At 33.1% G+C, this 23,796-nt stretch overlaps 1 protein-coding gene and 1 long non-coding RNA gene across 3 annotated transcripts; one reads left to right on the top strand and one right to left on the bottom strand.

Moving 5' to 3' along the window:
* Nucleotides 1–401: 401 nt before the first annotated feature.
* LOC111506245 (uncharacterized) lies at nt 402–21,600 on the top strand. 2 transcript variants are annotated; one of them, XR_012464072.1, is made up of 2 exons: nt 402–1,334; nt 21,274–21,600. It is a non-coding gene; the product is annotated as an uncharacterized lncRNA (long non-coding RNA). The 2 variants fall into 2 exon arrangements; XR_002722238.2 differs by lacking the exon at nt 402–1,334 and adding an exon at nt 16,696–16,760.
* Nucleotides 3,021–23,796, bottom strand: LOC111506244 (FGGY carbohydrate kinase domain-containing protein). The gene is made up of 8 exons (XM_074169343.1): nt 23,442–23,796; nt 21,134–21,245; nt 19,312–19,552; nt 18,024–18,334; nt 17,346–17,550; nt 17,097–17,247; nt 16,952–17,026; nt 3,021–3,381 (listed from the first exon to the last, which is right to left on the bottom strand). Exons 1-8 carry the CDS (start codon nt 23,625–23,627, stop codon nt 3,022–3,024), a joined length of 1,641 nt encoding a protein of 546 aa, XP_074025444.1. The 5' UTR covers nt 23,628–23,796; the 3' UTR covers nt 3,021.

Genomic DNA, 23,796 nt, shown 5'->3' with positions numbered 1-23,796 from the left:
AAAATTATAAAAAAAAAATTGTTCAATGTCTAAACAGGAATAAATCCCAATAACAAGACATATTAATATATATATATATATATATATATATATATATATATATATATATATATATATATATATATATATATATATTTCAGCATTAAATTCTACAAAAAGGATTTGAAGCTTTATATCTTCTATTAATTATCTGCGAGCGCTTTCGACAGTTGGTAGTACTGTCACCTTCTGGCACTACTCAAACTTGAGGATTGCCAGAAGATGACAGTACTACCAACTGTCGAAAGCGCTCGCAGATAATTAATAGAAGATATAAAGCTTCAAATCCTTTTTGTGGAATTTAATGCTGAAATATATATATATGTATATATATATATATATATATATATATATATAGAGAGAGAGAGAGAGAGGTAGTCTTTGCTGACTAGTTACGAACAATTCCTTGGAGTTATTTGGGATAGCAGCGAAGCGCAAGTGTACTCTTATAACATTATATTTCCAATATTTCGACAATGGTTATTGTCATCATCAGGGAGCTAAGATGATAGATTTTTAATTAATACAGAACTTAAGTTAACAGACGGATACTTACAATGTTAGTGAGATTGGTCGCAATTGAGTTGAGTTAAAATTAAAATATGAAAGTTGTGATCATGATAAAAACACATAACAACTGTAAAATTACAAGACATATGAAGTAAGTGAAAGCTACAAATATATACGTTAAATATATATATATATATATATATATATATATATATATATATATATATATATATATATATATACATACACATTATACATGAATACAATACTAATTTATCAACTAGAAACACCTAAAGCGATTAAACAAAATGAAGGAAACATTTGGGAGAGTTAAGTAAAAAATTAGGTGAAAAACTTGTGTGCAGCAAGCTAGGAGAGTAATTAAAAAAAAAACATGTCAGATGTAGAGCTAACAAGTAAAAACATAGTTCATCTGTATTACAAAAAAAACCACAATTCAGCAGTAATACAGTAGTAGTAATAAACTCACATGGTAGAGTAACTTTCAATTCGGACTCATGTGTTTTGACTAGAGTGTAAAAGTTTCTTAACATGGTTCTCAACTTGACCAATAGGTTTATAATACATGTCGAGATTTTCACAGAGTTGATTGCTCATTGCAACAACTGGTGACTTGAGTAATATGTTTGTTCTAGAATTTGATAGATAAAAAGTCAGTTCATTTCTAGAATTAATTTGTGGAACATGAAAGTTGAAGTGGGAGAGTAGTTCGGGACTAGTTTATAAATGAAAATTATAGAGTAGTAGGTTCTTTGGTTTTGAAGGTATGATAGATTAAATTTATTCAGTAGTATTCTGTTGTCGATGCCTTGTTCAGGGTAAACTCCTAGCTTGTAAGTAATATATTTCATGAAGCGTCTTTGTATAGACTCGATTTTGTTTATGTGGACATTGTATATGGGTGACCATATAAGGGAGGCATATTCCAGCCGAGATTTGACGTATGCATTGAAAAGAGTTAAAAAACTGTCTTATAAAGGAACTGCTCAATTTCGGTTAAATGGGATTAGCTGCTCAGGAAGAAATATTTTTACATACAATCCAATGGATCGTCAGGTATATTTGAGCTCATGTGAGGAAAATGTACCATGGTCTGTAAACCTTGGAGGTTAACAGGCTTGGTGGAGGAGCATAAACTCTGTGCTGTCTACCTTAGACGGGATGATGTATTCAGGGATTGGCATTGTCAAACTCTTGCCTCTGACCTGAAAGATCATTCACTAATAAAGTAATCGCCTTAGTTAAGAAGCTGAATTAGTTTGGTTGAGAGAATATGTGTGATCTGCAATGGAGCCTTTTTAGTTGCAGAGGACTTGGACATACCTACTGAGCAATTAGAACCATGAGAGAACCATGTTCTATCATTTAAGTAAATTAACATTTTGTGAACCTTGAAGACCACTTTTTGTCAGAATTCTGATGGTTGTTGGAGGTATATCCAAGCTATTTTCTGGTTTGATAGTCATGGTCTTAGGTTTGAAAATTGTGGAAACATGCTTATTACTTACATGAACGAAAAAATTATTACATATTCGTGTTTAGGATAAATTCCCATGTTTTGAGCATCCATAACGATATATTTTATGCAAAATATTTTTACATATTTTTGGTGGTTCTCGGAATCGGTGAAATTTCGAAGATTTTGATAAAAAGGTTTCAAACTTGGACTTCAATGGTATTCGGAACTTGAAACCCTCTCCTTCAAGAACCGCTAGTTCACCAACTAAAGGGTCGCAACGCGTTCACACGACCTGCGAGTACCATTGAAGATACCTGCACAGAAAAACTCGAAGGTTCATGTCCTTCCCATCTGGGGAACTATAATCGAGGAATATACAATTTGGAATGCAAACACATTCGTTAGTATCTGTAGAATGATGAAGAGAGTCCACATCACTACTCAAAAGGACAAGAGCAAGATTGGAATGGCAATCTTGATGAGAGTGCCCATGCTAGAGTTTTTGTATTGATACTTGACATAGACAAAATTCTTCACGATGTCTCCTTTTTCTTGAGGTAACATGCTCAGGGATTTTTTTAAGTAGCTCAAGGAATCTGAACAATTTCATGAGTAGTTTCAAATTTTTGGTAATAATCGATCAGACCCACAAAGAGGCTACACCTGTACTGAGTTCAGTCTCACGCTATGAGTTGAAAACTTTGGAATGGTGGTGGTAGGTATTCTAATAGTTCTTTCTAGTTAGTGTTTAACCCATCTGGGCCTAAAACAGCAAAAATTCTCAGACTTACTCTGAATTGAGTGCCTGCAAATGTTTATAAATGTAGGTACTTCTAGAAAGCTTCCATTTGATGAGAAGTGGGAAAATTTTATCTAAAACATGGGGAGAGATAAGCAAAGTTTCTCTCATAATCCAATCAAGTTTACTCATATAGGATAAATGAACAAAATGCAGACACTTCAAACAGGAGTAAAAAAAAACTCGACCCAATTCAGCAATTCATTATTTTCCTATAATGTTGTTGGTGTTCATACATTTTCAGAAACACCTCGTATTTTTTATCATGATAATCAATCACGTCCTTGTTGGGCTCGACCACCTTGCCTTTGCCGCCCATTGTCTGAACAGCAGTCTTCATATCTCTGAAGTGACCAGCTCCACATGCCCCCAAAATGGCTGCCCCAAGTAGAACAGACTCCTCTTCATCTGGACACACCACGGGGAGATTACAAACGTCTGCTTGGCTCTGCGTGAAGATGGGATTCTTGCTCAGTCCACCGCAAATAAGAGTGGATTTGATGTTCTTGTAACCAGATTTTTTCAGGTTGTGTATTATGTGGCGAGTTCCATACTGAAAGTAAATATAATATTTTTTTGAAACAATAACTATTATAATATATTGAAATAAGGTTATTCGACTACTTGGTGTTCTGTGGTTCCGTGCTTTGTGAAGTAACTTTTTTCAATAATGTGCAAATGAAGACTTGCAAAACTTATGTGAAGTTAGCGTCGGGCGCCAGCGCTCAAATCTAGCGCCCACCTCCCACTCTTGAGTCCGATTTACACAGCACATATAACGGACTGGTATTATTAGGATGATTTTGATGGGCTTTCGATTCGAATATATTAGAATATTAGTTTCAACTTATCACATGGTAACTTGACACCAATTGAATTAATAACACAAAATATATTTATACAAGGTGAAAATGTGTTTAGATATTGAAAAGCTAGGTAGGTCTGTAGGTACCAAATATTGCCGGTATTGGGCTAAATGGGGTTCACTTCTACGAACTAATATTTTGTCTCCAAAAGCGAAGTTTTGGGAATGATTTTCAAATGATGTAAAATACTGAGAGTATAGAGTAGTGTGAAATTAAAATTTTTTCACTACATCATAATAACGGCAGCATTGCTGAAATGCAGTCTAAATATTTTCTAAAATCAGATGTTTGTGGCGGATTTTAATGTAGTGTGAAATGTTTGGAATATGGAGTACTGCAACAATTCAGTTTTTCAGTTCTTCAAGATATCAACAACATTGCTAAAATGGCGTTTATCCATACACACTATTATTATTGTTTTCTGAAAACAGTTCTTTGTGACGGATTTCGACGTAATGCAAAATGTTGAGGATATGAAGTACTATAACTATCCAGTTTTTCAGTTCTTCAAAATATCGGCAACATTGCTAAAATAGCGTTTATCCATACACACTATTATTATTATTTTCTGAAAACAGTTCTTTGTGACGGATTTCGACGTAATGCAAAATGTTGAGGATATGAAGTACTATAACTATTCAGTTTTTCAGTTCTTCAAAATATCGGCAACATTGCTAAAATGGCGTTTATCCATACACACTATTATTATTATTTTCTGAAAACGGTTCTTTGTGACGGATTTCGACGTAGTGCAAAATGTTGAGGATATGAAGTACTATAACTATCCAGTTTTTCAGTTCCTCAAAATATCGGCAACATTGCTAAAATAGCGTTCATCCATACACACTATTATTATTATTTTCTGAAAACAGTTCTTTGTGACGGATTTCGACGTAATGCAAAATGTTGAGGATATGAAGTACTATAACTATCCAGTTTTTCAGTTCTTCAAAATATCGGCAACATTGCTAAAATGGCGTTTATCCATACACACTATTATTATTATTTTCTGAAAACGGTTCTTTGTGACGGATTTCGACGTAGTGCAAAATGTTGAGGATATGAAGTACTATAACTATTCAGTTTTTCAGTTCTTCAAAATATCGGCAACATTGCTAAAATGGCGTTTATCCATACACACTATTATTATTATTTTCTGAAAACGGTTCTTTGTGACGGATTTCGACGTAGTGCAAAATGTTAAGGATATGAAGTACTATAACTATCCAGTTTTTCAGTTCTTCAAAATATCGGCAACATTGCTAAAATAGCGTTCATCCATACACACTATTATTATTATTTTCTGAAAACGGTTCTTTGTGACGGATTTCGACGTAGTGCAAAATGTTGAGGATATGAAGTACTATAACTATTCAGTTTTTCAGTTCTTCAAAATATCGGCAACATTGCTAAAATGGCGTTTATCCATACACACTATTATTATTATTTTCTGAAAACGGTTCTTTGTGACGGATTTCGACGTAGTGCAAAATGTTGAGGATATGAAGTACTATAACTATCCAGTTTTTCAGTTCTTCAAAATATCGGCAACATTGCTAAAATAGCGTTCATCCATACACACTATTACTATTATTTTCTGAAAACAGTTCTTTGTGACGGATTTCGACGTAATGCAAAATGTTGAGGATATGAAGTACTATAACTATTCAGTTTTTCAGTTCTTCAAAATATCGGCAACATTGCTAAAATGGCGTTTATCCATACACACTATTATTATTATTTTCTGAAAACGGTTCTTTGTGACGGATTTCGACGTTGTGCAAAATGTTGAGGATATGAATTACTATAACTATCCACTTTTTCAGTACTTCAAAATATCGGCAACATTGCTAAAATGGCGTTTATCCATACACACTATTATTATTATTTTCTGAAAACGGTTCTTTGTGACGGATTTCGACGTAATGCAAAATGTTGAGGATGTGAAGTACTATAACTATTCAGTTTTTCAGTTCTTCAAAATATCGGCAACATTGCTAAAATAGCGTTTATCCATACACACTATTATTATTATTTTCTGAAAACAGTTCTTTGTGACGGATTTCGACGTAATGCAAAATGTTGAGGATATGAAGTACTATAACTATTCAGTTTTTCAGTTCTTCAAAATATCGGCAACATTGCTAAAATGGCGTTTATCCATACACACTATTATTATTATTTTCTGAAAACGGTTCTTTGTGACGGTTTTCGACGTAGTGCAAAATGTTAAGGATATGAAGTACTATAACTATCCAGTTTTTCAGTTCTTCAAAATATCGGCAACATTGCTAAAATAGCGTTCATCCATACACACTATTATTATTATTTTCTGAAAACGGTTCTTTGTGACGGATTTCGACGTAGTGCAAAATGTTGAGGATATGAAGTACTATGACTATTCAGTTTTTCAGTTCTTCAAAATATCGGCAACATTGCTAAAATGGCGTTTATCCGTACACACTATTATTATTATTTTCTGAAAACGGTTCTTTGTGACGGATTTCGACGTAGTGCAAAATGTTGAGGATATGAAGTACTATAACTATCCAGTTTTTCAGTTCTTCAAAATATCGGCAACATTGCTAAAATAGCGTTCATCCATACACACTATTACTATTATTTTCTGAAAACAGTTCTTTGTGACGGATTTCGACGTAATGCAAAATGTTGAGGATATGAAGTACTATAACTATTCAGTTTTTCAGTTCTTCAAAATATCGGCAACATTGCAAAAATGGCGTTTATCCATACACACTATTATTATTATTTTCTGAAAACGGTTCTTTGTGACGGATTTCGACGTAGTGCAAAATGTTGAGGATATGAATTACTATAACTATCCACTTTTTCAGTACTTCAAAATATCGGCAACATTGCTAAAATGGCGTTTATCCATACACACTATTATTATTATTTTCTGAAAACGGTTCTTTGTGACGGATTTCGACGTAGTGCAAAATGTTGAGGATATGAATTACTATAACTATCCACTTTTTCAGTACTTCAAAATATCGGCAACATTGCTAAAATGGCGTTTATCCATACACACTATTATTATTATTTTCTGAAAACGGTTCTTTGTGACGGATTTCGACGTAATGCAAAATGTTGAGGATATGAAGTACTATAACTATTCAGTTTTTCAGTTCTTCAAAATATCGGCAACATTGCTAAAATGGCGTTTATCCATACACACTATTATTATTGTTTTCTGAATATGATTATTTGTGATTTATTTTGAAATATTGCGGATACCTACTTGATGAATATCTTTAACGTATTGAAGTAGGTGCTACTTTATTGTGAGAAAACTCTAATGAAAACCTTCGTGAAATCTACGTTACGATTTTTCATACAGTGCACATAATGAGCAAAAATTTTGGGTATATCAAGTAGTATATGGCCAAAAGTTTTCAGTCTTTCAAAACATTGGCATCTCATTCAAAGCGGCATAAACCTTTCTGAAATGATTATTCAATCATTTATTTGCATTTCTGTAAAATTTTCAAAGTTTGGTTTTGTGAACAAACATCCAGTATTCTTGAATCATATCAATGATATCTCAATGCTAGCGCACTAGTGGAAATTTTCGAATTTCTTTTCGATTTTAGAAATCTTTTACTCTATCAAAAAATCACAAGAGACCTTATTTAAAGGTAATAAAAAATTATAAAGATCAATTTCTTTACAAATCTCCTCTAAAGTGCTAATTAATTGAGTTAAACGCATTTGATTGTAAATTTATTTCTATCCTCACCACCTATTAAAAGTAAATGTATTACGCGTATAGGCATCACTTGTTCTCCGTTACATTCGAACTAGATGTTTTCACATACCGATTAGATTGTGCCATTCGTCCCGAACTGACTTTGCCACATTCTTGTATAGTCTATAATACGAGCAACTTTCTGTCTTTTCATTTCATAGTTCATTTCATATTATCAGTCGTGATTTCTATTTAACAAATATTTTGTTTCTGAAAAGTGTGAAGCATGATTTTTATTTTAGTTATTTTAATTGCCATAGTTCATTTTTTGTTTAAGTTTTGTTTACTAATCTGACCTTAGCGAAATGAAAGATAAAGTTAATAATATTGTCACTCGAATACAATTTCTAAAGGGTAATATAACATACAATGAGCTAGTGGCCATTCAGTTCAATGACAATTTTTACGACAAATTGGTTGAACAAATTCGTAATAGGGAAGAGCGCAAAAAAAAAAAGAAATGGATTTTTCAATTAATCCAAAGAAACTCATATAATCTGAAGGATTTATTGGAAAACAAATCGATTCGATCACATGGCAGTGCCTCCAAAAATTTTTCTGATGAAGTAGTTTCATCTGAAGAAGTCGCCCCATTTCAAATGCGATCACCGACCAATCCAAGTGATAAAATAATGGAAAATCCTGAATATTTCGAAGAAACTTTAGAATTGTCAGATGAAAAATGTTCGTTACCGGTAGTCCCTTTGAATGAGGATTTGGTAGGTCATATTTCTGATAATGGAGTGATCCAGAAACTGAAAGAAAAATATAGTATTGAACATTCTACACCCTTAGAAAAAAAATTGAACAATATCAATAATGAGGGGGATCATTTCACTCTATCATTCAGTTCAGAATCAAAACTCTTAGATTTCAGCAAGAAGGGCTCAAACAATAATAATCAAATGGAAAGTGAAAGAAATAATGATAGAAAAATTAAGAATGATACCTCTCCTCGTATCTGCAAAAGCCTTTTCACCGAATCTTCGATCAGCTTAAATACAATTTCCACTTTGGAAAACGTAACAGATTCGTCACTTTCAATTGTCAGTTTTAACATAAAGAAACCATCCGAGAATAATCGGGTCCTTCCACATAATAGCAAAAATACCAATCCATTTAAGCATAAAAATATAAAAAGAAGCGATTATTCAAAATGCAACTTTCTCGAAGGCAAGTTCTACATCAATAATCAACAATGGAACACTATAAGTAATGAAGGAAAACTGTCTAAAAAATATTATCCATATTTTTTCCGAAACCAGTTGAGAAAGTATGTTAATAATAGTTGTACTGTTGCCTTCTATAGAACAAAATATTTGAAAAACAAAATAGTTTTGTTCGCATACTGTCGAAATAATTATCAAAAATGCAAAAATTTCAAATTTGATATTTCGAATGATATGCAACATGGTAAAATAGTACCTACAAGTTTTTAGTACATCTTGCGATTATTGTCACCCGTTTAAAATCACTGATCAAGTACGCGGTGTAGAAAGAGATATAGCCAAGAAAATGCTGAGGAACATGAAGCCCTCTGAATTCAGAAAAAAAACAATTTTGAAAGCCGATAAATCTGCCATTCGGCGAGGTCAATTGCAGGATATCAAATCAGAGGAAGTAGTCCGTAAAATTCGCAGTGAAACTCAAAATAGTCTTAGGAGACATGAAGATGATATCGTCGATCTCATATTGTATAAAAAGGATCATTTCAATTTTGTCAAACAAGTCTGTTCTCCGTTGAACGTTAAAATGTTCAGTTCACAACAACTAGAGATTGCGAAGACTTCTACTAGTAAAGTTTTCCATTTTGATGCCACAGGGGCAGTTGTGGATTATAATAAAAACGACGATAAAAAAATATTATATTATTGTGGCGTTGTTAGTTTACCAGAAAAAACCATCTGTCCTATTCTAGAAATGATATCATGCGAACATGATACACTTGCAATTTACGAATTATTTGTAAAATTCAAAAAATTTTGCCAGGAGAAAAAAGCATGGCCAATATTTGAAGTGTTTGTCAGCGACTTTAGTTTCGCGAATTTGAACGCGGCTTCGAAAGCGTTTAATAATATGCAATTAGATAATTATTTGAACTTATGCTTCGACTATCTCCAAACGAAGAAACACTTTCCCTCAAAGAAAACCAAGTTGTATTTATGTTGCGCTCATTTCATAAAAAATTTATTTCAATTGATTGATGAAAATACCAAAACAATTGAAAATAAGCGAATAAGGAACTGTATTAAAACATTGTTCGCAATAGCGTTCAATATAACTGATCTCAAGGAAGCAAGTGAATGGTTTAAAAATCTAACTATAATATTGTCATCGGAATATCAAAACGACGTACTTGATGAAATTCTATCTAAAATGGATACTTTAGATTGTCTTGAAGCCCAAGATATTTCGGTAACTACAAGTAAATCGAGTGAAAATCTGCTCAATCAAAAAAGTTTAAGAAAAAAATCACCTCTCTATAATTTTTTTTTGGACATATATAATCGAAATAGGCTCACAACGAAAAACAATTACAATAAAAATGATTTTTATTGCCCTTCCTTATTAGAAATCGTCTTGGATAGATATATGGGACTATTTCCTTTGTGGTCAGCAGTCGTTACCAAGAAAAGACTGAGCAACGCTTTAATAGAACGATGGTTTGGTTTTCTCAAAACAGATATATTGAAAGGAGCCAGGGATCTCAAACCCACTACTTTCATAAGAAAAGTGAGAGGTCACATCTTGAAGGTTTTCACCGAAATTGACCTAGGTATATCGAAACATAAACTATCTACAGTCCCCAGAACTAACCAGATCATTGTTTCGGATGATGATTCTGCAGATAGTACTACTAATGCTGAAGAACAATGGAACAGAAAGCCAAAGGCCAAATTTACCTTCTTCTCTGGTAGATATCTCAAATATTTACCATCTTATAAATCTACGCAGGCAGTTAGTAACACCGAAAATAAAATGATCTCATTGGATATTCTAGAAAATAACTTGGTGAACGACTGTCAATATTATAAAATATTCGAAACATTTTCGTACTACATTGGATTTTATGAGTTTGTGAAAGGAAATAGATTTATATCATCGGAGGACTTCAATGTTTTGAAATACAATGACTTATCCCGGATACTTTCTCCAAAATTAATGAATACTTTAGCTGCGATTATAATAACAAAAAATAAAAAACAGTCAGATGTAGCTGTATGGCCCTGCGCCACTTCATTTTATGAATTGGAGAAAAATATGATATTAGGTAAAATATTGCCTTTTAAAAAAAAAACTTTCATTCCGTTTCACTTTCTTGATGAAAAATGGTTTCTTCTGACAATTAATTTCAAAAATAAAACATTGGACATATTCAATCCATACGGAAACACGGATATTGAGAGCAAAGAATATCTGAATAATTTTCAGAACTATTTGAAAAAATATAACGAGAAAAAATCATTATATGCTACTTGAATTTTTTTGTCCTATGTGCGGCCAATTTGAAGGGCAGCAAAATACAAATTGGGTTTGTTGCGAGCTTTGCACAAGATGGATACACTTCAATTGCGACAATAGAATATTTGAATTTACGTGCCCTTTAGATTCCCCAGACGTTGTATATTATTGTCCCATTTGTAGTGGAAATTTCGATGTGAAACCTTTCCATAAGTTACAAAAAAATGAAATTATGCCCAATGCTCTAAAATGTAAACCAGATCATTATATACCTTCTGATGACTTAGGAAACTATGTCATCGCTAGATATGACTGCACATTTAACTTAACAATTGAGGATTATTTGACCTTGAATAAATATTTGTATATATCTAATACTGTATTTTTCATAATCTCTGATCTGATTTACTCCGAAAAACCAGATCCAACTGTGAAAATTTGGAGTATATTCAAAACGGATTTGTTGTTATTTCAACTGAACAAACTGGAAATCGATTTTTTCAAAGATGATTTGTTTAAAAATATCGATAGTAAAGTGAATATTATCCCCATTTTGCATAATAAACACTTCACAATGATAATTATTGATTATCTGAAGGGAACTTTTTCATTTATTGATCCTTATGGTTCAACAAAACAACAAAGGTACGAGATATTTAATAAGTTTTGTAGATTTATTAAAACACTAAATAAGCATACGCCATATCAATATGACTTGACTGATTTCAAAGTCATCAACGAAACACACTCACAGCAAACTGATTCGTACAATTGTGGGATTTTCGTTTTACACTACATAAGTTGTATTTTAAATCGGAAAGAGTTGAATATATCTTTCAACCCTGATAATTATCGTTCATATCTTAAGGAGTATCTACTGAAGAAATCAGAGAATATGGAAAGATATTGTTTAATTTGTGGAAGATATGTTGACAATTTGAAACAAGTTTTTAGTTGCAAACGCTGTAAAAGAATCATTGAACCAAATTGTTTCAAACAGTACTTTGAATTTGAAATGAAATGAAATCTTTATTTGAAATAGGAATTCCTAATATACATACAAATCTTAAAAATTATGATAAATGTGAAAAAATTGTCAATATCGCGAAATATATGAATACATCAATTATAATAGCTACTAGTAATAAAATACAAATAGATAAAAACAATTTTTATATCAATCTGTTAAAAAAATATTCTTCAAAATAAGTGTAAAACAGTGAAACATATGAATGTGTGTGTATAAAGTTAAAAGTATTTTAAAAGCTAAAAAGAAAGAAAAGAAAGTTAAAAGAACGAAAAAAATTAATAAATATCCAGTGACCTTATATGTTTTTTTAGCTGATATTTGAAACTATCGATAGTGACCGAGCATTTAATGTCTTGAGGGAGTTCGTTGAAATCATTCAGTCCCCTGAAAAATAATGATATCATAGAATTTTTAGTTTTGGTTCTAGCTATATGAAATTCATTATTAGTCCTTGTATCATAACGGTGAATTTGATTGTTATAAGTAATAAAAGACTTGAAGTAACTTGGTAATAAATTCTTTGTGATTTTATAAATGAACATCATTGACATATAAAATAGTCTTTGCGTTACACTATACCAATTTAGAGTATTTAGCATAATTTGAATGGGAGTATATCTATTACACATCAAGATTATTCGCATTCCTCGATTTTGTAATTTTTCTAATTTTTGTTTGTTGTTTTTGTCCAAGAGATATAGAAGACTAGAACAGTAATCAAAATGTGGCTGTATAATGCTTCTATATATAGTTATCTTTGAAAATAAAGACACTTGAGATGATATCCTAGAAAAAAAGAAGAGTTTTTTCGAAATTTTTTTGCAAATGTAATCGCTATGAGCGTTCAGTGTTAGTGAGTCATCTATTATGAAACCTAAGTATTTAAACTCGGTTACCCATTCAATCTTGTCATGATCAATGGTAAGTTGTAGAGACTCATAGTCCACATACTTTAATTTATGTTTATTACTGAGAATCATGGCTTTGGTTTTTTTTGTATTTAATTTTAGTTTATTAGTTCCCAGATAGGTTTCATATTTTTTTAATACTTGGTTCATTCGAGTTATTGTTTCGTTAAGATTGTGACCATAACATGCAACCAATGTGTCATCCGCGAATAAATTCAGAAAATCATGACCTTGCACATAATTGAGATCATTCAAATATATTATAAAAAGCAGTGGTCCCAGCACACTGCCTTGAGGTACACCAAAATTATTAATAATTTCGTTTGAATAAGAGTTGCCTATTTTGGTTCTTTGAGATCTATTACTGAGATATTCTTTGAACCAATTCAATACTTTACTCTGAATGCCATAATATTTCAATTTTAGAAGTAAAATTTCTCTGTCGATGGTCTCAAACGCTCTTTTGAAGTCAAGAAATACTGCCACTACATATTTACCATCATCAAGTACCTGCTTCCATTTCGATATTGTTAACTGAAGGGCAGTTTCACATGAATGATGTTCTCTAAAACCAGATTGGTTACCCATAAACAGATCATTCTTACTGAAGTACTGAGTTATTTGTTCGTGCACTATTATTTCTAAGAGTTTCTCTATAGTTGGTAAAGTATTTATGGCCCTATAGTCAGACATTTCTATTGCGTTATTAATTTTAGGAATGGGCATTATAGTACTGAGTTTCAATTGGTTGGGAAAACTACCATTTGCAAGTGAAGTATTTATCAAGTTCAGGAAGACAATTCCACCAGTATAAAACGTTTCTCTCAAAAACCTGACACTAATTACTTCCTCAATACTGCCTTTTTTTTTGAGAGAAAATATAGTAGATCTCAACTTACTTAGGTTTACACTTTCAAATTCAGGAAAACTAGCTACCACTGGTTTAAGATTTTTCTGAGACCACTTTTCTTCAGAGATGATAGAACTAGAGATCCGCTCAATGCTATCAACATAGAACGAATTAAACTTATTGGCAGCATCTTGCTCAGTTTTTACCCTTGATATAGTGCCATCAGTGCTAAAGTTAATGCACTTGAAGTTCATATGCTGCTTCTCACCTTTTGTTAATTTTTTAATAGTTTTCCACATTTCTTTAGGGTCATTTTTATTTGAATCAATTTTATTTTCAAAGTATTGCAATTTTTTTATTTTCAGTAAATTAACAACCTCATTTCGTTTTGATTTATATTTATTCCACAACTCCTCTTTATTGGCATTGGAAGTTTTTCTGAAATCTTTATACAATTTGTCTCTTTGTTTTGAAAATGATTTTATCTCATCATCGTACCAAGGTACCTGATTTTGTTTGTTTTTGATTTCGATAATGGGTGCTATCTCATTTAAAATTAATCTACACTCCGATTCAATATTATGGTAAATCTCATTCACATCAGTGGAGGTTTTCAACCATTCACATTCAATCAGCCTCAGGTTGATACTATGAAAAACCTCATCATTTAATCTCCGTGTGAAAAAAGGTGTAGATATTGCAAAGTCACTATTTTGTATAATAACGGAAATTATTGAATGATCAGTAATCTTAGGCTCATGGTGAGGCCCTCTGTCCACTATGCCGATATGTATAGTAGTATAGTAACTAGAATAAAGTGTGTCTGTCACAAATATGCTTTGAATACTATACTGAATTTAATTATAAATTTCAAATACGCTATAATCTTAAGAACACTATTGCAATAGATTTTCTTCTTTGAATTGAAAAGGGGTATACTTAAAGAAGATATTAATTTTTGGGAAAGAAAGGTTTTCTATTTCTCCATCTTTATACAAATAATGTTGGCTTCGAATAAGTCTTATAGTCTATTTTTCTATAATAATAATACTTTATTTCCGTGTAGACATTGTATAGGAATTGTCAATAAAAGAAATAAAAATGAAAATAAAAACAGAGTATAAGAAACATACAAGTTGAAACAACACCTTGAAACTAAAATAATACCCTACTTATCTAATCTAAAAAATTCATTCAATGAATGAGTATTTCGAAAATATTTAACAAAAACTGAGTTTGGCAACGATGGCAATATTTTGAAGAACTGAATAACTGGATACTTACAGTAGGTACTTTATATCCTCAACATTTTGCACTACGTCGAAATCCGTCACAAAGAACCGTTTTCAGAAAATAATAATAATAGTGTGTATGGATAAACGCCATTTTAGCAATGTTGCCGATATTTTGAAGTACTGAAAAACTGGATAGTTATAGTACTTCATATCCTCAATATTTTGCACTACGTCGAAATCCGTCACAAAGAACCGTTTTCAGAAAATAATAATAATAGTGTGTATGGATAAACGCCATTTTAGCAATGTTGCCGATATTTTGAAGTACTGAAAAAGTGGATAGTTACAGTACTCCATATCCTCAACATTTTGCACTACGTCGAAATCCGTCACAAAGAACCGTTTTAGAGAAAATAATAATAATAGAGTGTGTATGGATAAACGCCATTTTAGCAATGTTGCCGATATTTTGAAGTACTGAAAAAGTGGATAGTTACAGTACTTCATATCCTCAATATTTTGCACTACGTCGAAATCCGTCACAAAGAACCGTTTTCAGAAAATAATAATAATAGTGTGTATGGATAAACGCCATTTTAGCAATGTTGCCGATATTCTGAAGTACTGAAAAAGTGGATAGTTACAGTACTTCATATCCTCAATATTTTGCACTACGTCGAAATCTGTCACAAAGAACCGTTTTCAGAAAATAATAATAATAGTGTGTATGGATAAACGCCATTTTAGCAATGTTGCCGATATTTTGAAGTACTGAAAAACTGGATAGTTATAGTACTTCATGTCCTCAACATTTTGCACTACGTCGAAATCCGTCACAAAGAACCGTTTTCAGAAAATAATAATAATAGTGTGTATGGATAAACGCCATTTTAGCAATGTTGTCGATATTTTGAAGTACTGAAAAAGTGGATAGTTACAGTACTTCATATCCTCAATATTTTGCACTACGTCGAAATCCGTCACAAAGAACCGTTTTCAGAAAATAATAATAATAGTGTGTATGGATAAACGCCATTTTAGCAATGTTGCCGATATTTTGAAGTACTGAAAAACTGGATAGTTATAGTATAGTACTTCATATCCTCAACATTTTGCACTACGTCGAAATCCGTCACAAAGAACCGTTTCCAGAAAATAATAATAATAGTGTATATGGATAAACGCCATTTTAGCAATGTTGTTGATATCTTGAAGAACTGAAAAACTGAATTGTTGCAGTACTCCATATTCCAAACATTTCACACTACATTAAAATCCGCCACAAACATCTGATTTTAGAAAATATTAATTTTAATTCTTAGGGCTGGACTGCATTTCAGCAATGCTGCCGTTATTATGATGTAGTGAAAAAATTTTAATTTCACACTACTCTATACTCTCAGTATTTTACATCACTTGAAAATCAGTCCCAATACTTCGCTTTTGGAGACAAAATATTAGTTCGTAGAAGTGAACCCCATTTAGCCCAATACCGGCAATATTTGGCACCTACAGACCTACCTAGCTTTTCAATATCTAAACACATTTTTACCTTGTATAAATATATTTTGTGTTATTAATTCAATTGGTGTCAAGTTACCATGTGATAAGTTGAAACTAATATATTCGAATCGAAAGCCCATCAAAGTCATCTTCATAATACCAGTCCGTTATATGTGCTGTGTAAATCGGACTCAAGAGTGGGGGGTGGGCGCTAGATTCGAGCGCTGGCGCCCGACGCTAACTTCACATAAGTACTTGCAAAGGTTTGGGAAATATGTTTTCGTTGAATGAAACTAATACTATTAACTGGTAAATATCATATTCACTAACATATTTGAAAAAATATATTTAGATTATATGCCTAAAAAATATATGCATCCATAACTTTGTTATGAACTGTTAGAGTATGTACAGTTTGATGAAAGCAAATATTTTTGAAAACATGTTTATTAATTGATCCATATTACTTTAAAATAAGTATTATACTTTTAGATACTTACAGACAGAGCTTGTACTGTGGCGAGATACAGCAATGCCAGGCTCACTTCGTCAACAGCAAGAGTTAAACCACAAATCTAGAAGAAAAAAATGTCCTTTTATTGACATGTTTCAGGTTTTTAAAGTTTTTTTTTCTAATGTACTTACAACTCCTTTTAGAGTTGGATCGGCTATGGGTGATCTGTTACCATGAAAGTCAGGCCAAACATGCAGGTCTTTCGTCAGAAAGGCAACTGATTTCAGGTTTTGCTGCTGTGCCAAATTGATCAAGATGTTGCTCAAATACTCTTGAATATGTCTGCAATTAAATGAAGTTGAAAACAATTAAATGGCTGGAATTATTTCTCTTTGTTAGTCCATTAACTTAATATTATCTTAGCTTTTCGTTAGCCTTACATTTTACCCAGTTTTTTTCTAATTTCTGGTGTGGCTGGATGAGTATCTATGACGTGATCTATGAGTTTTCCTGTAGCACTTTGACCACCCTCATTCAACCACATGCCAGGTATCATGGCGTTTTTGTAAGGCCCCCAAATTCCAGGAGTGAAAGTGGCTTCCTCGGAAACAGCCATGTGACATGTAGAAGTTCCACAAATCAAACCTGAAAATGAAAAATACTGATATTGAGAAAGACGAGAATAAAACTGAGATTTATTAAAAAGGGGAAAGCCACCAGAAAACAAATTCATGCGTCCAAATATAGCTGAATACAATTTTGATATTATTGAATTTTATTAGTTCGGACTTCCATTGTCTAATGTGATTCGAAATCAATAAAAGGACAAATACCTACAATTAGAATGAATAGATAAAATACAATTATATATAAGCAATAAAATGTGAAATGAAAATACAATATATATAAAATTAAAAAAATAAATAAAAACATAAAAAGATTTCAAACCAAGTATCCTCATGTGAATATTTTTATCTCAATATGAATTTTTATATTTTATTCAAATAAAATATACAATTATATTAACAGGTTATGGTTGCTACTCAGTTGAACGATGATGATGCTCATTTAGAACTAAGTCTAAATTTCATACTCTTTATATACATCTTTATTCTCACCCACTCTCGTGTGGAATTCTGGATCAACCCCTGGAGCATTGCAACCGATCAGCCCCAGTCCTCCAGCGTGAGCGTCTATCATAGAAGTGCCTACAGGAGTGCCAACTAACAATCCCAACTCATCAGCAGCCTTTGGGGACAGTCCCTTGCCTACTGAAGATCCAGGGGGAATCACTACAGATCCAATTTTGCTCCAGTTGTTTTCAGCTAGATCTTCCAAACCTATCGTGTCAAAATACGATTTGTTCCAGCTTTCAATTCCTTCTATCGACATTTCGTAGGTCCATTTGCAAACCAGTGAACACGATGACCTAAAAATAAGTATGTGTAAAACAGTATCAATAGAAGACATATGTGCACATTAGTATGAATATATTAACGAAAATGGAGGGGGTTACAGAAATGATCATACAGGGCAAGGTAGGTGATGTAAGAAGATGGGACAATCGGCGCAGTGAGTAGATGTGTCTGACATTTATTTACTTTTTTACGATTTTTATATGGATTAGGAATGTATGTCTGTTTCAAAACTATCAGTCAGTGGAGTGGCGATTCGAAAGTATTGTTTTCCTTTTTCCTTCCTGCTATCATATTTAAAGGACCAAAACAATCCATTCCAACTATGATGAATGGCTCCACACATTGGAAGTACCTGGAGCTGGTGGAGGAGTTAAAAGCCATGTATTACTGCTGGTGGTCAGATGGGAGATGGTTTTATCGTGATCAAATTCACTTTTTTCATTTATTTTTCGGTACATCGTAAATTAGCTCCATTATCTGAAAAAATAGTCCTGGGACATCCCTTTTATTCATGCAGGTGAAAAGAACTCCATACTTATCGTTTTTATTTTTCCTTCTTAGTATATGTGAAGGACCGAAACAGTCCATACCAACTACCCTAGCGAATGGCTTGATGAAGGAAGTTAGACGACATGCATTCCTGGTACTTCACATTTGGCACATTTTGCCCCACTGACAATTATTCCAGACACTTCTTATAGGTACTGGTATATTCAAAATCCAATACCGCTGCTAATTTCGTTTGTGATATACTCTTGAAATTTTATGACCTGTGTTCAAATGGTAATAAGAAATCGATGATTATGTGTATCGGGGGTCTAAAACTCTTCGTAACATTTGTCAATGCTCAAGTATGGATCCCTAACTGTTAAGTTAACATACACAATTTCAAATATTTCACCAGTCATAGTCAACAACTGTATTGGAATCTATTTTGTATTATGGACTGTAGCTATTATATCTGATACAAGCATCAAGCAAATCTAACCTAGAATCGCAACCTGTGGCCCTCCAAGTTAAAAAGTCGGGAAGATCAAAGAAGTAACCAGCTCTTTCCCAACATTCTTTTCTTAGATTTCTCTTGAGCCAAAGTAATTTAGGAGTTTCCATTTCCGGTGATATTTTTCCTCCCACATACTGAAGTATTTGATGATTTGTGGCATTTATCTCTTCAGCCTCTTTCACCGCTCGGTGGTCCAACCAAAGTATGATGTTCTGTTCGTTATTGCCTGAAAGAACATGTATATAATCATTTACAAGAATACACTAAGTTTATGGATGAAGATTATGGTGATTATTCGGGTGATAAACCAAGAACCCCCGATAAGTTCTAACTCAACGATTATATCCCGAATGTACCAAGTTTATTCGGTTAAAATATGCGCAAACCAAAATTTTCACTCGAATGAATCTGATACAATCCAACCAAATGTACACATTTTTATTTTTTCAAGCTTTCACTTAACTTGCAATGTATGTAGGTGGGTATCTTACTTCGGATCAAATCTTGCACCTGAAATTTATTGTCAACCGAATTAGCTTGGCGGGCCACCCAAGTTGGCAAACTAGTTATTTTTACGCGCTCCCGCCACTCAAAGAATACAAAAATTAGTATATTTTATCTATTTGAAGTTCATAGACATTTTATTCTTCTTCACGTAATTGATTTTTCATGCATTTTGCCACCTCTGTAACACATTCGCAACAGCTGTCTCTGCCTCATTATTGCATTGCCTGCAGCCGAGGTCTCCGTTATACAGCCCTATTTTGTTCAGGTGTCCACTCAATAGACAGTAATTAGCCTATCCTTCAGTTCTCTTCTCGGGCGGTTCCTTTGTAAGTTTTCCCGTGTGTATTTCCTGGTATGTTTTCCCAGTACCCTTTGTTTCTCTTAGTATAAATATAAAACTATACTCATGAAATTTAAGAGGAAAAACTGTAGAAATAAGCAGATATTTATTGAATGAGTTGGCCTACTCTGGCCCATCCCATTATTATAAGATATGAGGGAAGAAGATTCAAGACGTCTATCTGCAACAAATTTTTGAAGCGTTTCTGGATTTCTGTGAAAAGTTTTTTTCTGTCAGTTTCACATTGAGGGGCATTTTCGATGACTTATGTATAAATAGTACGTTGGTTGAATTTTATGAATATTTATCATACTCACATGATGATTTATGATGATATAACTTGACCTTTGTCTTTACTGAAACAAAATGTTGAGTACTTTGACATGCTTGAAATTCTAATGTCTCTAATTTCATAATTGAGTAAGACTCAACTTCAAAAGCATATCAAACCTTTAGAATTGTTAAATCTCTTAACAAAATCTGTAGACCAGCTTTTTAACTTCACATTTTCTATCATGAATTACTGAGGTTAGACTGTTCTAAATTTTTGTTTTCATTTTTAAGTATGCGCCAGTCATCTATACATCAGTTGCGAGATTGCGGAATTTCGAAAGATACATGGAAATGATGTAAGAAAAAAATAAATAAGAAATTTAGCCACCGCAACAATACTGGTGATCCAAAAGAGATTTTTCAAACAGTATTCAAAAATGAAAGTGACGTAAATGTTTGCCAATGGATTTATTGTGGTTTATTGTGTAACAACCTGGAGCAGCGCAAATATTTAACAGGGTTTGTAAACACACTTAGAAGAAGTAGGTGGTTCATGATAGAGTCTAATTGTTTAGATAGATCAAAAAAGAGATTTTTCTTTCAGATATAGGACATTGTTTATACTATGTAGTTATTATATGGATAAATAAAAGAGCTTCTTTAAAAAAATATGATCATTTTCCTCACCTGTGGGACTAACACTCAAAGGTTTACCAGACTTGTCAAAACAGGCTAGGGAGCAGGTCGCATCAAATCCAACACCTTTAATTTTTTTAGGCTCTACGTCTTTAGCTACTTCCTGAAATAAATAATAATAATTGTTTCAGTTGACACGTCAAGAAAAGTACTTCGACCACGCCACTGATGATGACTGCCGCAGTTGAAACGGAGATTATAACCAAAGAAGACCACGGCAGAACCCGGAAGCTAATCACGCCAGACGTGAAAGCTTACATTTCTATAATTATAATTGACTTACTCTCTCAACAAAAAAGTTATGCTTTTTTGTGGAAGTTACCTTTTTTAAACACTCGACATTCAATTAATATTATATGCAGTATATAACGATTGAAATAATGATATGATGAAATGATTTACGCTGTATGTTTGAAAAATGAGGTGAATTTTCACGTTTCTTAAAAAATATTTATTTATTCATCAGTTTCTATTTTCTCTCCATCTCCTCAGTCGTTGCAAAACGCCGACCTTTCATAAGTCTCTTCAATCTTGGGAACAGAAAAAACTTTCAGGGGGACAAATCTGGTAAATACGGTGGCTGAGACATGATTAAGGTGTTGTTTTTGGCCAAATGACGAGTGAGCGTTTTCTTCGTATTGCTTCTGATGAAAGACGCACAACTTCAAGATAATACTCCTTATTGAACGAACGACCATGTGACAAGAACTCCTGATGCACTACGCCACAGTAATCGAAGAAAACATTGAGAAACAGAAACATTGAGAAAAGGTCTATGAAATTTGCAATACCAAGAATCTGGCAACAACCAAAAGACCACGTTAACGACTGCTACTTTTGCATTGTAAATCCGAGCAAAAGACGTAGAGGTAAAGATGCAAAACCTATCGAATATCCAGATCTTGAATCTTTTTCTACTTCATTCGCACACGATCTGATACGACCAGTACCTGAGCCACCGAAAAAATTATCACAAAAAAGTAGCTCATCTCTTAGTTCTCATAAGGAGTTTTTACCGACACCACAACAACCAAAACATCATTTCATCACTACAGAAGATTTTAATGATTTGATTAGAGATTTAAATTTGCCAAAAAGTGAAGCAGAGCTTTTAGGCTCTCGCTATAACAGTAGAATTTGCTCGATGATGTTAATATCAGCGGACAAGGCATGAAATATTCTAAACATATACACAAAAGAAGATGGACTTTGTTTTTACAATGACATAAAAGCTATGTTTGAAGAAATTGGCATACCTTGTGTTCCTAGCGAATGGAGTTTCCACAAATGCTTAAACGCTGTTTTATTACACAATGGAAATGAATTCCCATCTCTTCCAATCGCTCACTCAGTACATCTTAAAGAAAATCATGAAAGTGTTAAAATTTTGCTTGAAGTATCGCGATTATAACTGGCAGCTGATTGGAGATTTTAAAATGGTGGGATTTGTGATGGGACTTCAAAGCGGATATACAAAGTATCCTTGGTATTTGTGCTTATGGGATAGCAGATCGATTGCTAAGCATTATTCTCAACGGCCATGGTCTGTAAGAACAGAACTTTGTGTCAGGAAAGAAAACGTAAAATTTGAGCCAATTATTGAAGCGGAAAAAGTGTTAATGCCACCTCTGCACATCAAGTTAGGGTTGATGAAACAATTTGTTGAAAAACTGGATAAAACCTCAGAAGCTTTTGAATACTTTCCGAAGTTATCAAAGTTATCAGAAGCAAAGGTTAAAGCTGGGGTTTTTGTTGGTCCGCATGAAAAGTTTCCAACGTTCCTGAATCGTACTCAAAAAGCGAGTGAGACAGTTTCAAAGCAGTCGTTTCTGGATTTTTAGGAAATAACAAAGCCGAAAACTACAAAAAGCTAGTTGAAAATATGCTAACAAATTTTGAGACGATGTCATGAGGCTGTACGATGTCATTAGAGCAAGGAGAACGTTTTCACCAGGACATTATGAGTTTCGAAAAACGTTATCAAGGCTAATACAATGAAAACATGATAGATAGATAGATAGATGATAGATAGAACCTATGAACGTAAAAGAAAAAGTAAAAGTGTGCACTTTTAAATTATTTTCTAGTTTTTTGTGAGTTAATTTGAAAATAACGTTAACGTTGAGGTCAAATTTTGTGTTGATTTGTGTTATCTTTCAATTTATAGCAGTTTCATTTCTCCAGAAATGTTCTGACGCAAGTTGAGCAATAAAACAATACCGGTCGGAAATCCAGTTTAACTACGCCGCTGGTTTCGAAAAAGTTGCTTCAACGCTTTATCTAGTCTATGACCACTCACCCTGACACAGCTCACCACTGCATTCCAAATATCCTCGCTGGATTGTTCGTAGAAATCCGTCTGGATGTTCCAGGTTTTCGTTGCCTTGGAGCTGCAACTGACTATTTTCCCGAATTCCGTCACCAGGGCAGCCCTAACACTACCGGTACCGACGTCAATGCCGATGAAATACGTGAGCTCTTCCATCGTCTAGGAAACGGCAAGCACTGCACTGCAATCCTGCCCCGTCATTGTTCGCAGCGAACTTGTTATTAAATAACTTATGTTATCAAGGTCTTTTTTAACGGTGCTTAGAATGTGTTAACAAACTGATAAGTAGTGTCGTAATCACAGTTTGGGATTAAAGTTGAGACCG

Source organism: Leptinotarsa decemlineata, unplaced genomic scaffold, assembly GCF_025532065.1.
Source record: "Leptinotarsa decemlineata unplaced genomic scaffold, Ldec_3_MD MMD2_P_RNA_scaffold_5, whole genome shotgun sequence".
NCBI classification, from domain to species: Eukaryota; Metazoa; Arthropoda; class Insecta; order Coleoptera; family Chrysomelidae; genus Leptinotarsa; species Leptinotarsa decemlineata.
Note: the sequence above shows the minus strand (reverse complement) of the source record. Positions and strands in the feature narration are given on the sequence as shown.